Raw genomic sequence first — 16473 nt, forward strand, 5'->3', positions numbered from 1 at the left:
TTGTTGTTGATAAGCCAGTTTATGGTATTTTGCTATAGAAGCCATGCTGACTAAAAGACATATCAATTCTTGTCTTTCCTTGACAACTTTGTCTTACTCAAAAAATAAAACAGTGTAGACCCCCATGAGGAAGCCCCCAAAGCTAAGGTCATTTTAGTGTGGTAGATTAGAATGAGTCATCTTATTTCCATACATGGTGGCCAAGAGTTTTAAAAAGGAAACTCCTGGAGAAAACGGAATTCTGTCTGTGTTGCCATGATGTCTAGTGGCTGCAAAACTTGAAATCATGAAATTACTCAGAGTCTGTAATTTAAACTTTATTTCATATCTATTGTTAAATTACACAAAATCAGTGAATGGTTTGTAAAGCTACACCATTGAACAGATGTTTACAGTTGAAATCATGGGATTTATATGATGATGACAAAAATGTATATTTATAACATCCCCTATATACAATGATCAGTATAGACTGAGAAAATGCACTTCATCTCTGCAAGCCATGCACACCACAGCAATAACACAAAAGGTTTTTTTCTGTAACAGGCTTTTCCACTGGCTCGGGCTTTATCCTGCTTTCCAAGAGTACCTATCAGTTTTAAGAGCAAACGTTGTCAATTAAAACTAAACAAAACTGAAATACCACAGTGATCTACAGGATCTTTATTTTAAAAACACAATATACACAAAATAGTTTCACTGTAAAACACATTGACTTCAAGGTGTGTTTGAGTTTTTTAAAAAATTCCTTTCAGTTCTTCAGTTCTCAGAATTCCCAAGTACTGCAATACTGTCAGACAAAACAAACTTCAGATATAGTGATACAAGCTCAGAGTCAAGATAATTCATCTTTAAATCCAAATACTCAGCTTCTTGTCCAGCTTGTGGCCATAGTATTACAGATGAAACTAGATCATGCAGATAAGCAGCAGATTGTACAAGATGTGACTTTATTGTCACACTTCTAAGCGTATCGCTCCTGAAAACATCAATGCTACTTCCAGTTGTCTTGTTAGATCGACAGCCAGGGGGTTAGTGTAAGTCTCTACAAAGCATAGCAAAATCCATAAAATGGAAAATGCCCAGAATCATGATGCTTGCTAGAACAGTGGGTGACATGATTCTTCTGGCCCTGCTCGATTGATACTGATACCCTACAAGTATTTGTGCAGAGACTTAATATAAAATCACTCTCCTCAGTGCATATGCTCCCGAGATTTAACCTCACTGCAGAACACTCTTTTTGTTCTTTCTTAAAACAAAACCCAGTAGACGGTTGACTCAAAGTAATTGAGGTACAGCTTTTGATGTTACTGAATAACTGGCTATCATAATACTCATTCTACCATTTTTTTCATCTCATAATTGTCTACAATCTGTCAATACAAAAAAGAACAAATCGGCTAGAAGTAGCCAGCCCAACTGGAAACGGTACAATAAAAATGTACAAAAAGTCAGTAACAATTCATTCACATTCAGGTTCAATTCTATCTGACCAAGAATAACTTCAGCAATATTTTTAGACATGTTATTCTTCTCAAGAGTTTCTTGATAAAGAGCTCACTACACAAACATTGATAAGACAATTCTATAGAAAGAAAGTCCTGACTTTAATCCAGGATTATATATCACAAGAAACTCAGCAACACACCATTTAGATGATGAAGAAAGATTCTATAAATGGGTTATTTTGGAATGAGCACAACTCGGAGAAGCCTTAAAATGAATGAGAAGCAGCGCCAAAAAGATTCCAGAATTGTTGAAATTACAGTGCCCAAATAGCGTCTGAAAATTAGATCTTTATGCCGGTATTCCATTTGGGAGAAAAGTGTTTTTGTTTACCATGTTCAAAATCTTTAAACAGTAGAAGGTAGAAAAAGTTGAAAATTCTAGACATTCTAGACATCAAATAACAAGATATGAATCCTGTTCTACTTGAAAAGCCAATATTTTTTTTATGTAAACTGCCCATGTTTGGGAGAGAAAAATCTTAGTTTCTATAGTTTGATAAGATTTACCATCAGTTCTTATTCCATTTAAATAGATGCCTGGTTAAAATCAAAAGAAAATAAATGATTTTGTGGTTAATTTTCATTTTTTAATGTGTATATTCATGCTTACCCCTGGGAACGAATGTTTGCTTCCAAGATCAAGTTTTAACAGTGTATCATGAATAATTTGGAGTCCATTTCTTAGCCATAAGTTGAGTGGCCACATTTTACGTTTTCATTTTGTCTCTATAGCTAATTGAAGCATTTTTTAAAATACCAAAACAGCAATTTCTGGTGAGTCTGGTTTGGCTTTTGGATTTTATAAATACTCCAACAAACCAAAAAGAGACAATTTTATTACATACTGAAAGTTGTTTTACCCATGCACAGTATAACATTTAATTGAAAGGCAACTGTAAAGGCAACATCTTAACTTTTTTTTTTCAACTTCCAAACTTAAGGAAGCAGGATGTATTTGGAAACTCTCATGTTTTAAGATTTGCCATATCTCTACTGGCGCTTTGGGACAAGTATGTAAAGGCCACTGGGAGCCACTTAACGCCATTTCTCTACGCTGCCTATGTAGTCATTGGTGCCATTGCTGGTGTTGCCATCGCTCTGCTCTTGGCCTGGGTTCTGCTTCTGGCTTTCACGGTTCTCCTTGTGGCTCAAATTCTGAGTCAGATTCTGAATCAGATTCTGAGTCACATTCTGATTGACATTCAGATTTGGGTTCTGACTCTGATTCTGACTCGGATTCTGGCTCTGGCCCTGGCCCTGACTCTGGAAATGGGTCTGAAGGAACCTCCCCTTCAGAAATTTGCGTTGCTCCTGACGCTTCTGCCTAGCTTCCTGATGCTCCTTCTGCCTCATAAACTGATACCTTTGCAAAAAGAGGTCTTTTGCATAGCTATACAACTCCATATCCAAAAAATTCAGTCCCTCAATCCGCTTTTGGATTTCCTCATTGATTTCTACACTAGAGGCCCTAGTGGTATTGTATTGGGTGAATGGTGAAATAAAGTTCATATTGAAGGTTTTCTCAAACAGATACTGGGTCTTCCGCTGAAACTCAGTGAGGCCGAAGAACGCCATGTGCTTCAGATTCGATTTGGCACTTTCCAGGAGGACCTTGTTTCTTTGCTTTTCAGGCATGACAGAGAGGTTGTAGCAGCCTACCAGGGTCAGGTCAGAGAGCATGCGCACCTGGCGGTTGTTGGCTAGATTATAGGGACAGTCCATGAACTCTTTCAGGGGGCAGCCAGACCAGTCATCACCAGTGTAGCAGCTGGGCAGCTCTTCGGAGGTTGGGGGCCTTCCATCACAGACATGCAGGGATGCTTTCCATGTTGCCCCTCTCTGGACATGCCTCCACTCACTCAAGTACCGGGACACTGGGTCTCGGAGGATGGTGATGTAGTGGAAGTTCCTATGGACAAAGCGCAAAGACCAATAGTCAGAGCTGTTGGGTGACATAAGTGGAGTCAATGAGGTACATGGCGTATGTGATGTTCATTGGTCAGTAAGGAAGGCAAAACGGGAATGATGGTGATATGGTGGCATTTGTCTGGTGAACTGTATTGTGGACTGCTGTCCGAGTCCCACTAGCCTGTCCAGGTAGCTAATTCTCTCACCCAATTTGCTGGTACTGCAGCTAATGCAAGTAGGACAAGTTTAGGCCCAGAACATCATCCTTGTCATCTTCACTCCCTTACCCCTCCCCCTGTTTCTCTTTCTCCAATCGATGACAAAATCCTCCTGACAACCTCATTTGCTAAGCAGGCAACCATTTTATTTCATGTGCCCCACCCTTAAGCTCCATTTTGATCACTAAATGGACACCAGTGGAAGCAAGGGATTTTACCAAAGTGATAATGGAGTTGATAAGTGAGCTCAAATTCTAGTCTTTCTTACTAAATAGACGAAAGCATATTCCCAATATCCAGCCTAATCAGGATACTTTATTAAGAAACAAAACCTCTTCAGAAGAGTGTCAATATGATGCTTTGATTCTGGCTGTTGTCATAACATCATGGCTCATTGGTTATGGAAGTGGCATGCAGAGATAGGCAGAGCAGCCCAGGGCCTCCAGAAATAAACATTGTGGTTAGTCACTGACTGAAATAGACACGGTAGCTGCCAATGGCACATATGCAAGCTACCACCTCGGTTTCAGCCTTTGTTCACATGGCCATATTCCCAGCAGAGCAAAGTTAACTCTATCAGCTCCAAAGTGCCTCTTGTACCTACTGAAAGGATACCTGGGTGTCAGCAAGTGTGAAGGCTCTGCTATATGGCTATCTTCATTTTCAAGCTGTGAACTGAAAAAGTTCTTTGTTCAAATAGTGGACTAACGAACTCTGAAACCATACATGCATGCATGCACAGCAGGCACACACACACACAGCGTGTGCACATGCATGCACCACACCCCAGAAATGTCAAAGCCTAAGACGTGATCAGACATACTCAAGGGAAGAAATGACCCTGGGGTTGTGCTTTTAATTAAGAAATGATTTTTTTTTCTGCCACTGAGATTCAGTGGATGAAGGCTGAGGTCAAGAAAGGGCATATTGCAGAAGGAAAAGAACAACGAACACGGACTATTAGCATTTAGTTTCTTATAGAAAACCTGGAGAATGGCTGGCAGCTTCTATTGTGAAACCTATTCATTCCCATCTGAGATAGTGGTGGTTTTGTACACCTGCCAAAGGGAGCTGGGTCTGTTGGCTGATGTCCTCTGTGAAAACGGTTCTCCCAAGTCTCCGGCTTTGAGCAAGTCAGGCACCCTGGGGTTTATCCTGTATGCCTCTATTCTGTGCATGGTGTTTCTTCTGCTGGGCATGACCTTCCTTCTTTGATTAGAAAATTCTAAACATCTTTTAAGTTGTAGTCCAAGTACTATATTTCCTCTGAGAAAACTTACCCCATCCGTTGCTGCCAGCCCCCACCTCTTCCTCTGTGGTGCCATCACACGTCCACACCTAGCCTTTGGTAAAACACTTTTGATATTGAATTGTGATTCCTTGTTTGTATTTCTGCTTAAACTATGTTTTTCAGGAAAGGGGCTCTGTGCTATTCTCTTAGAACTTCTGGGGAAGAGGATGGAGGGAGCTGGGGACCAGGGAGGCCATGCCTCATCATACAAAAACCCTGGATAATCTAAGTGCCTTGAAAATATCATAGAAAGTTTTTTTATTACTTTATCTATTTTTCTGGAATAAACAACCATTGGGCATAGGAGGAGCCTCTGGGAGTGAGGCTAGAGAGGATAGAGCACCCACCTCACTGCTTTTCCTAGGACTGAACTTGCTACTGCCACGAAAATCCATGTCTTTGAAGACCCACTGCTTAATGGGGCCAGCAGCTTCCATAGCCCCGTAGCCTTTACCAACAAAGGTAACTACTATTCCCATGCACTTTCTCTTTGGCCCCTTGTTAAGGTATTCATTCACTCCATCATTTAATACATATTTATCGAGTCTTTATGCTAGGCCAGAGGCGATAGTTTAGTGGCAATTAGTCTGATTATTTGGAAAAAAAAGAAATTTATGAAGTCCAGTGACACATTTGGATTAATCTTTCAACCAGCTTTACCAGGCATGCATTATAATTGGGGCTGTTAGGTATTTTAAACCCTCATAATAAAGTCACCTTCATGCTTAGTTGATGGTCCTCATGCCCTGACTTTTCATACTGGCTCAAGCCTACAGTGACATCTTCTGGTAAATCCTAAAGTGCACCCCTGTGCAAGTCTGAGGCTCTCCTTCCTAAAAACACTCCCTTGTCTTTTGGAACAGGTAGATCCCAACCAGCAGGGTTAATGTCCACAGCAATGTTTTTTTTTTTTTATGTCATTTTCTCTCTCTCTTTTTTTTAAAGATTTTATTTATTCATGAGAGATAGAGAGAGAGAAGCAGAGACACAGGCAGAGGGAGAAGCAGGCTCCATGCAGGGAGCCTGATGTGGGACTCGATCCCGGGACTCCAGGATCATGCCCTGGGCCAAAGGCAGACGCCAAACCGCTGAGCCACCCAGGGATTCCCGCCAGCAATGTTTTATAGGCACCATCCTCACAGAGAGGGGGCACCCCCAGAGAGGCAGAGATAGACGTCTGGAGTCTCTCATGTTATGGATGTGTGACTCCTTCCACCTGAAGGTCTCCTTGTGTCCATATGAGATTGATGGTAGTCCAGCGTGGGAAGCCTCTGTCTCTACGCTGCAGGAATTCTCATGGCCATGGAGAAATTAGAGGAGTCCACATGCACACAGACACGCACACACACCCCCTGCCCCAATGATAGCGGCTGTCCTCTGCTCCAATGACAACAGCTCTGGAGATGCAGTCATTTCCCACAGCCCACTTCTTCCTGGGAAAACAGGCCTGGCCTCTCAGACTGCCTCAACTGGACACACTTGCTGCTGCTTAAAAGAACGATCACAAGGGTGAAAAGGCAGATCTGCTTAAAGGTTGGTCTCCGGAAGTGTCCAGCGGCCTCCCGAATACCAGCGTGTGTTGGAGGTGGGATGTAGGTGAGAATAACATCTGAGAGATTTTGTTGGGCAAAGGATCCAGGAGGCTCATTATTCTGGGTAGAGAGTTGTTAGGGAAATGTCAGAGCACCAGTCTCCCCACACAGGACACCTGAGGATGTGACAGCCCAACCCCGATGGGAGTGGAAGTAGGGAGGCAGAGACATGGGTGGCGCCCCTTCCTGTGGTCAGTTCAGTGCAAGCACCCCATGTGGGCCTGCCACTGAGGCAGGCTGTGGGGATGCTGGCAGTGCCAAGACATGGCATTTCAATATAGCATGTTATTAATGGCTGGAGCAAGCACAAAGTGTGATGAAAGCACCTTGCCAGGCTTCCTAGCCTAGGCTCATAATATAGGCAAGAGTTTCTGCAGGTTTATTTTGAAAAACAAGAATTTAGAAGAGAAAAGAGGAATGGAGGTATGAGGCAGAAAGATGAGCATGGGGGTGCCTGGGTGGCTCAGTTAGTTAAGCCTCTGCCTTCTGCTCAGATCATGATTTCTGGGTTCTGGGATCGAGCCTTGCATTGAGCTCCCCGCTTAGCAGGGAGCCTGCTTCTCCCTCTCCCTGCTGTTCCCTGTGCTTGTGCTGTCTCTAAAAAAGGAAAGAAAGAAAGAAGAGCATGAACACAGTCACAGGGCACAAACTAGCCTGTTGTGTGTGTGTGTGTAAGAAGTGCATTGAAAACCTCTTACTGTGAATGAAGGAGGAGTGGCAGAGGATGAGGATGGAAGGCTAGCCACAGGCCTGTCTATAGAAGGCCTCGGACCCCCCAAGAAAGGATTTGGACTTCTGTAGATGACAGGGAGTCCTCTAAAGGGGCTTAAGCAGGGGAAGGACATGATGAAATTGGTGTTTTAGAAAGCTCACTCGGCATGGTGTGTGGAGATGGAATTAGGGAAATTAGCCTAGGTTACTACAGAAAACAGGACAAAAGAAGGAGGGCAGACTAGAGAAATTTTCAGGAGGTAGAGTTAACAGAACTTAGTGTCCAAATATACGTAGGAGAGAGGGAGGAAGAGGGTTAAGGATACCTCCGGGTTTCTGGTGGAAGGTCTCAGGTGCCCTGGAACATCCAAAAAGAGACTTGAATGGACAGATACAGCACTCACAGAGTGAATTGGCTTTAAGATAAAGCTGTGGCATTGCCAGCAAAAAGTGATAGTTTCAAACCGTGACAGCCTACTTACAGATTGAATTTGATTTCCACACATGTGGCTCCAGCTCTTTTGAAGACTGAATTTAAGTACCCCAAAGTTTCTCTTCTTAAGGCTAAATATGGTTTTCAACTATTCTGGACACTTCTTTAAGTTCCCTCACTGTCCTCTTGTTTCCCCCTGAATATATCCCATCCCACTTTACTGAAATGTGCCTACCAGGTGCGGTCTGACAAGTGACAAGAAGGGCCAGTCTATCACCTCCCTCATTCTCAACACCATTTCTCTTAATGGGGCCTCATATCACACCGGCCATTTTGGCAGACATGCCATACCACTGATGCACAGTCAGCTAAACTCTTTCATTCTTTTACACGTATGCCATTTTGAAACCCAATCTACTTAATCTTGGACCTGGATGTAGTTTACTTGTGGCCCTGTTTAATTTCTTCTTGTTAGAGTACGTCTAAGCTGTCAAAACACATCTGGATTCTGATTATATCCCCCAATATCTTCACCACATCTCCTTATTCTGTTTGGCAATGCCTGTACTTGGGCATTGATCAAAACAGAATAAGATGCAGGTGAGAGCTGCCGGAAATCTCCCTTTAGGTGGACGTTACCTTGAAGGGTGCTGCTGAACGGTCTGATTTAATTTTAAATGAGTGAGCCATTTAAGATGGCTCAGCCCCAGGAAAATCACACGCAGCTTGTTTCAGTTAGTGGTAATGGGACAGAAATAGCTCACAACAAAACGTGTCACTTAATTAAGATGAACACGTGTCACATCTTTAAACTGGAGTCATGACTCCCCATCAGTTACCTAGGTGAATTTAATGACCATTGTTCAGTGTGTATGCCCCTGGTGCCTTACAGGCAGAACAACATGAACGGTTGAGTCCAGGCCAACTTTTTCCTCTCATTGCTAAGCAATTGTAGAAACAACAATAGCAACCAACAAAGAGTTGTCCAAGCATGAAACCCAGGAGCCATCCCAGGCTCCTCGATCTTACTCACCACCATCATGTGAACCTTCCCCATGACCAGCTGATTCTAACTCCTAGGAGCTAACTCCTGATTCTAACTCAGATTCATCCTTTGTACCACTGCCTGGGGCCAGGCTGCATTTCTCTACTGGGTCACTGCAGCCCTGTCCTGGCCCACCTCTCCCAGCCTCTGCTCATGTCTAGCCCCACTCCCCATATGGCACACATCTGACCTGTCATTCCCTAGTTAAGACCTCTTAATGCCTATCAACTAGGACATGAAGTCCAAGCTCTTTTACATGCTACATTCAGCCTTGTAGGACCTACCAATCGCCTTTCTTTCCTCCAGCCTGATCTCTATCAAGCTCTCTCTACACAAATGCCTTCAAAGCTACACTCTAAGATTGCTTCCTCCGTGAAACCTTCCTCAACCTTCCTGGGCAGAGTGAACAGCCCTGGTATTTCTCTGTTTCAGTTGTGTTGGAATCCGCCAACTGTAGCATTCAGTGCTATGTGCCGTGACTGTCTAGTGATTTGTCTGCTTCCCACGTTGGACTCTGAGCTCTGGGAGGGCAGGGACCATGTATCATTGATCAGTGAAAGCTCCTCTGGGCCTGGCACAATTTTTGACATACAATTAGTGTTTAACAAAGGACTGTTAAATGAATGTCTGCAGCAGGAGCCGCAGAGCTTAGGATCAGCTAATGGGAAAGGCATCTTTTTCTTTGATAAGGAAAAGCCACTAGATGTCAGTATTAAATAACAGATATACCACTTTATCCCTGTGATGGAACATTTTAAGGAGATCTAGTTATATTTAGTAGTTGTCCCTGACTTTCTGTGCAGTAGCCCCATGTGAAAGAAGGCTGGAAAGTTTAAGGATATTAGACCTAAATGAATGAATAAAAACGAGTACCATTTTTTCATTTTTAGCAGGTTATCTTGCAGTAAAGACCTGAGTTCTAAGTCACAGAATAATAGGCTTGTCAGAGCAAGAAGAAATCCTTGTAATGGCAAATCATATTGGTCAAATGCTTCTCTTTAGAGGTGGGGAAATCAAGGCGCTGAGAGAAACACAGATTTGCTCATAAGACACAAATTGCTAATAGCTCTTGGGAATCAATCTAACTGCAAGGAGTATCAGCAAAGGCTGATATTTTTAGTAGACCCTGCTTTGTGTCTGTTAGTTTCCTCCGATGGCACAATAAACCAGGCCTGAAATAACCCACATGAAGAGGAGACATTTGCTGTCAAAAGAGAGGGCACTTCCTTTTACCAACTGCAAAGCCAGGAGCTGAGGCCACTTGGGCTTGATGCTTACACATTGACTCCCATCTAGACCATGGATTTGATTTTATTATTGTTCTCATTTTGAGGATGAAGAAGCTAAGAGAGAGATGATTTGCCCCAGTGTCACATGGCAAGTTAAGCAGGGGAGCTGAGACTGAACACATTTCTCTCCAGAACCTGTGCTCTTCCCATCCTCCTTCTGGGGCCCAAGACTACCGCTTTTGTGAACAAATTAACATGTTAGCTCCGGAACCAGCAGCAGCAGTACCAGTTAGGCACTTAATGGAAATGTACATTCTTGGGGCCACTTACTGAAGAGAAACTCAGGGGCTGGGAGCCGGCAATCTGTATCTTAAGAAGCCCTCCAGAAAATTCTGTGGCACAGGTATGCTTGAGTCCAAGAGCCACTGTCCTGGGCATGTGGCTTCAGAGATTGAAAGTCAGGGATCCTAGGGGTTGTCCAGAGAGCTGGCCAGTCATGTGAGCCTCCCAAAACAAGTGGAGCTCCTTGCTGCACTCCACAGACAAGCCTAAGGATGCCCATTTCTGTCCAGGAAAAGCCAGGGAACTTTGCCTGAGCAAAGTTATGAGGATCACACTGTAAATATTTACTTCTCTTTTAGGCCACTAGTTCACGAATAAGGTTTTTCCTGCACTACTAAAAGGAAAAATAAATATCAAAGCCATTTCTTTTATGGAATAAGGCCAACAAAACTGTACAAGTTAAGGTCATAGGAGTGATCAATAAAAAGTTAATTTAAGAAAAGAAACAAATTCTTAGCCCAAATCAATAGGAATGAACATTTTATTATACTTGTAGCTTAATTTTGTACTTTTTAAAAGTTCAGCCTTTGTACATCTTGTTCTTGGAGTAATGGTTAGTGGTGGAAAAATATGAACCATGGTTGGTGGTCCTAAGTCAACTCTGCTAACAGTGGGAGTTATATGTGACAGTGAGTCATTAATGCTGAAGGTCTGGTCTCCTTCCTTGGTTAATGATGCCTAAACTAACTGCACAGACCCTCCCATTGGACATAAATGGGTCTGTCAAAGCAAGGAGGATGGCATTCAGATCAAACAATATTAATATGTGAGCACAGACTAAATAAAAGTAGAGTTAATTGAATCAAAGGCAAATAAGCCTCGGATGGGAATGAATCCTTCAAGCCCTGGAATTGCCATTTTAACTGCTTTTCTTGGGTGACTCATATGCTGGCAGTCCCCAAAGAGGAGTTCCATAAACACCGTGATCAGTAGTGGCAGCAGCTTCATAAGGAAATGTGGGATTTCAAGAGGGGACTACTTTGAACTGAGTGGATGCTCATTTAATTGTGTTGTGTCTGGTAAGTTTCTCAAGACCCCCTTGTGGCTTAGCAGTCATGCATTAGCTGGTGAGAAGAGGGAGCTGTCATATTTGTGTCAAGTGACTTATTAAAGCATGGCACCTGTGATTTTCTCTGACTGTCCTCCTAGCGTTAGAGAAACCAAAGTGATCTGGATGCTGAACGTCTCCCTTTGCCCTTCAAATTGATGCTGTGGGCTCATGACAATGCCAGGCTGTTCTGGGCAATCCATGAGAAGTAGGGAGCAAGACCAATCCATGGGAGCCCATTGATGTAGAAGACAAGCAGGACTTTGCTTCTTTTGATGGACTGACCACAGTCCTTGGCAGAGCAGAAATATTCCAGGAAAGGCACCTGCTGGACTGGACATAAAACCAACTCAGAAGGGACTGAAGATCTCAACCACCAAACAAGCCATTCAGTTCCCCTTGCATTGACTTTCCTGCTAGTCTTCACACCTCACCCAAAGGAGCAGTTCTATGTACATAAAGTAATGCCTTAATTAATACCTTAATTAATTGAGTTTTTTCCTTTGGCTAACTGAAGGCTTTTTTTTTTTTTAATGTACCTTCCCTTGTGTTTCTTTTTTTAAAAAAAATAAATCTCCCCCCTTTTTTTCTGCTCTATAGCTTTCCCTCGGTCCCCAGTTCTCCTGCCTTCCAGAAGGGTAAGTCCAGTGAGGAGAGTGGGCCTGGCTAGCCGAGCAGAACCTTCTGTCCTGTGGCCCCAGGCTAGGGCCAGGCCTGCAGCTGTGTGTGTGTGTGTGTGTGTGTGTTCTAAGGGCACACTCAACAGCCCAGATGGACTTTTGTTAAGCAGAAGCATATTTTTCTAAGCCATTCTTTTCCTCTTTCTTTCACAAAATAACAAAATGATGTTTACTTCTTTGTTGGAAAGGAAAAAACGATTTCTAATGCCTGTAAATTCAAACCCAACATTAAATTCTTCACCCAATAAGTCCTGGTGATATTTACTTCTTCTTCTTTTTTTTTTTTTTAAAGAAATCTAGCTTCCCCCCTTCCCAAAGCCCAGTCGGCTCCCACGTACATAAATCTAAGGACTACTGCCAACAGTGAGAAAACAGAGTTCTTTAACAAGATGTGAAATTCCAGGTTTTATGATCCGTAGTCACGAGCCTTCACCCAGGGTCCACTCAGTTGCTTGGTGGCATGAAAAGTTCTGCAGCTTACACTGCCCCCTGAATTTTTTTGCATTCTAAAATTATTCTGTGTGTCTCGGTTCATTAATATTCAGTGTGTTTCTGAGGTGTAAAGAAGTTTCAGGGAAAAACTCCTTCAGTGTGTAGATGAAGTAGTAGGGCCACATGAAGGGATATGCTCTGCTCCTGTCACAGGAAGACCAGTTCTGCCACCGATTAACAAGCTCAGGCATCGTGTCTTCCCTTTTCACCTGGTGCCTCCTAGCTCCCTCAGTGTTTTTATGTGGTATCCCTCTATCAACTGCCATCTAGTAAGTGTTGCCATCTGCGGCAGCCAGCGAGAGGGACTGGTCCTCTTTTTTCCCTTAGAAGGGTGGCCAGAGGTGAGCAGTGGCAAGCCTCAGCCCCCAGAGGACAGGAAGAGCATCACCACTGAGACCAGCATGGTTACTGTCTTGCTCTTCAGATGAGCAACCTTAGTATGTCTTATCCTGAGACTCTTGTTCCTGTCCTGCCTTTTACTGGAAAGTACATCCACTATAAAACACTGCAAGTTCAAGGTTTCAGTCAGGAAGTCATAAAAATAGTATCTTCATGGCATTCAATTCAGGAACAGGCATGCACAAGTTGGGGACATGGTGTACTTTTAGCCCTGGAGGTGAGAAGCTTGGCCTCGCATTGGAAGACATGTATTTACTCAACCCACAATCAGTGTACCATCTCTGGTTGATCTAAGAAGTTGCCATAATTAAAGTTGTGGGCATAATAGTGAGGAAGCCATATATACATGGGCATCTGCTTTCAAAGAGCTTAAGTTTTAGTTGGGGAGACAGAGGCACAGTCCGGGGCGGGGGGCTAAAGGTAGAACACAGTGAAGCATTAATTGTGTCATGTAGAGTCTAAGTGCACAATGAATCAGAGAAGAGAGAGTTTATCGTGTGCTAAAGTCATCAAGGAAGGCTTTGTGCAGGAGGAGGAGAAAGCCGACCAAGCCCTAAGGGATAGAAAGGATTTAAACAGGTGTGTGGTATGGAAGGTTGGAGGCATTCTTACATAAACAGCATGGCAGGGGGGATACTAATAAGTGTTCTGATTCATTGGGTGCCTGCACATGCCAGGCACTATGCTAGATGATTTCTCACAGAATCCCACTACATAGGTGCCAGTGCCTTCCTTCATTTTAAGCTCAGTGTATGTGATGATGAAGAGGGTCTGTTCTAGAGCTGGGCCATCAATACAGCCACTGGCCACATGTGACTGTTGAAATGTGGCTAATTCAAAGGAGTAGTGCCTTTAGTGTTTTCAAGCAGACTTAGATTTCCAAGACTGAGGGGGAAGAGAAAATATACCATTAATTAATTAGGATTTGTATGGACTGAGATATTTTTGATACATTGGGTTAAATAAAATATATTAATAAATTTAATTTCACTGCATCTTTTCACTTTTAATGTGGCTACTGGAAGATTTTATTTATTTATTCATGAGAGACGCAGAGACACAGGCAGAGAGAGAAGCAGACTCCACGCAGGGACCCCGATGTGGGACTTGATCCTGGGACTCCAGGATCACTCCCGGGGTCGAAGGCAGGTGCTCAACCGCTGAGCCACCCAAGCATCCCGCTACTGGAAGATTTAAAATGGTAAATGGGCCTTCTGTTGTATTTCTGTTGGACAGTGCTACATAGCAGCAATGTCCACAATAGCGAAACTGTGGAAGGAGCCTCGGTGTCCATCGAAAGATGAATGGATAAAGAAGATGTGGTCTATGTATGCAATGGAATATTACTCAGCCATTACAAACAGCAAATACCCATAATTTGCTTCAATGTGGATGGAACTGGAGGGTATTATGCTGGGTGTAGTAAGTCAATTGGAGAAGGACCCTCATTATATGGTTTCATTCATATGGGGAATATTAAAAGTAGTGAAAGGGATTAAAGGGGAAAGGAGAGAAAATGAGTGGGAAATATCAGTGAGGGTGGCAGAACATGAAAGACTTCTAAATCTGGGAAATGAATAAGGGGTAGTGGAAGGGGAGGTGGGGGGGGGCACAGGGGGACTGGGTGACGGGCACCGAGGGGGGCACTTGATGGGATGAGCACTGGGGGTTATACTAATGTTGGCAAATCAAACTCCAATAAAAAATGATACACACACACACATATATGTACATATCTAAAGTTGTTAGAACCATGCTTGGAACATAACACTCTGCAGATGTTAATATTATTATTGTCGTTGCTGTTAGTATACTGGTTAAGAGTATTCAGCTAAAAGATGTTAATTGAACCTTCCTAAAATCACAGAGCTACGTAGTGACCATCTATCTGGTCTGTATGACTCCTGGGCCCAAACTCTTGCTCACTGTCCTGGTCGATGCCCTGTTTGGTTTCTGTACCCTTACTAACAGGGCTTGTGTGCTCTCACTGGGCTGTAGAGCTTTACATAGGCACTGAGCTCAGCCTTCAAAACCATAGAGCAAGGGCACAACTGTCTGGGCCAGAACAAATGTTTAAAGCAGGAAGTAGCAGAATATGCCAGGATGTGAAGGGAGGTGCTGATTTTGTGGGTTCCGTAGGACTATTACTGAGCCATAGGGACAGAAGTGGCCACGTGAGACATGGGGGGCGGGGCTGGGGGTCCAGCTGGTGACCATTCTGGCCCCAAATTCCCATTCCGCAGATGAGGAAACCAGATAGCCAGCTCCCTTGCCATCCCCAGATTGTGAGAAATCTGGAGACACATGGAATCATTTCTTTAGGGACCTCCACGAAGACAAGGAATCAAGTAACAGGGCTTTTTCACATGGTAGACAGTCAATAAATATCATTTAAGGTAATTTTGAGCAGACCATAACCAGTTGCACTCACTCACCTGGGCCTGCTATACATGTGCTGTCTGGGAGGCAGGCACCTCAAGTGTGCTTTGGAGAAATCGTTAGAGGCAAATGAGTCAAGATAAATGTCTGCTCTCAGCATTGTGCTATTTTCCAGAACAGTGCAGAGGGAAAGTTTCCCCCTAAATGAAAGCTGCCCTTCTTAAGCCCTGGGTTGATTTTAATGAGCTCTAATATTGTTTTAAGGCGCTGAGAGAGATGAAGTGCAAACCCTGGCTTTTGGGGGGAAAAGCAGATCTCGTTAACCATTTCAACTGGAAAGAATTGGAGCCATTCAGAATTTCACGGGCTGGCAGGGTCATGCCTTTTTCCCCCGGGAGAGGTTTTTCTGCAGGTATTCAGGCTGCAAAAGGCACAATTATTGGATAACACGGCCGTGCTGTGTGTGCAAATAAGCGTTATAGACAGTACCAGGTACAGCCTGTTTTTTTTTTTTATCATGATAACATTGGGAATGGAAAAATAACTCACTAATTTCTCCCCCCCCCCCACCAACCCCTCTAACTGAAAAAGAATCTGATGTCACATTGGAATGAATACAGGAAGGGGCAGCGAAGACGTGAAGATCCTGCCTGAGCAGAAGGAATTATTTTGGAGGTTAGGTTGGTGCTAACAGCTTACAAGAGTTCTGTAAGTTCTGTGTGTTATGGGTCGGTTTTTTTTTTTTTATGGCATCGGTAAGAGACTTTGGATAGCTGTATTTCTCCTTTTGGGCAAAAAGAGAACCTACCCTGGAATCGGTGATGTCATGGTCAGGAGCCAGGGGGCCAAGCGTCCTCCCCCTCCGCTTCCCAACTCCTACAGGTTGCAAGTGAGTATCACACCAGAATGTCCTGAGTCCTAGAGAAAGACATTTTTGTACCTATCCACAATGTGACAGAGTGGGAAAACATAGTATGTGAAACCAGACAGCTATGTATGTTGTCAAATCTAAGTCATGGTTCCAGTTTGGCTGGTGAAAGCATCAACATCCCACAGTTTCTGACAGAGCAGAAGCTCCTTTTTTTTTTTTTTAATGGCACTTCACAAGTGTCATCTTGTGCAAAACGGGGCTGATTTTTCTGAGAAGGAAAAGAACCATCTTTAGGTCACAGTGGGGAGCAGTTCACTTGGAGTT

The 16473-nt window shown here is 43.4% G+C and overlaps 1 protein-coding gene across 2 annotated transcripts in view; it reads right to left on the bottom strand.

Annotated features, from left to right (window-relative positions):
* Window positions 1-304: 304 nt before the first annotated feature.
* The window catches only part of HS6ST2 (heparan sulfate 6-O-sulfotransferase 2), a 289661-nt gene continuing 273492 nt past the window's right edge, over window positions 305-16473 (bottom strand). For both annotated transcript variants that reach the window (XM_041740071.1, XM_041740070.1), the window contains one exon: window positions 305-3420. In XM_041740071.1, the coding sequence (XP_041596005.1) occupies window positions 2547-3420 (874 nt within the window). In that variant the 3' untranslated portion in view covers window positions 305-2546. The remainder of the gene's footprint in view (window positions 3421-16473) is intronic.

The sequence above is a fragment of the Vulpes lagopus genome, chromosome X (assembly GCF_018345385.1).
Source record: "Vulpes lagopus strain Blue_001 chromosome X, ASM1834538v1, whole genome shotgun sequence".
In the NCBI taxonomy this organism is placed as follows: Eukaryota; Metazoa; Chordata; class Mammalia; order Carnivora; family Canidae; genus Vulpes; species Vulpes lagopus.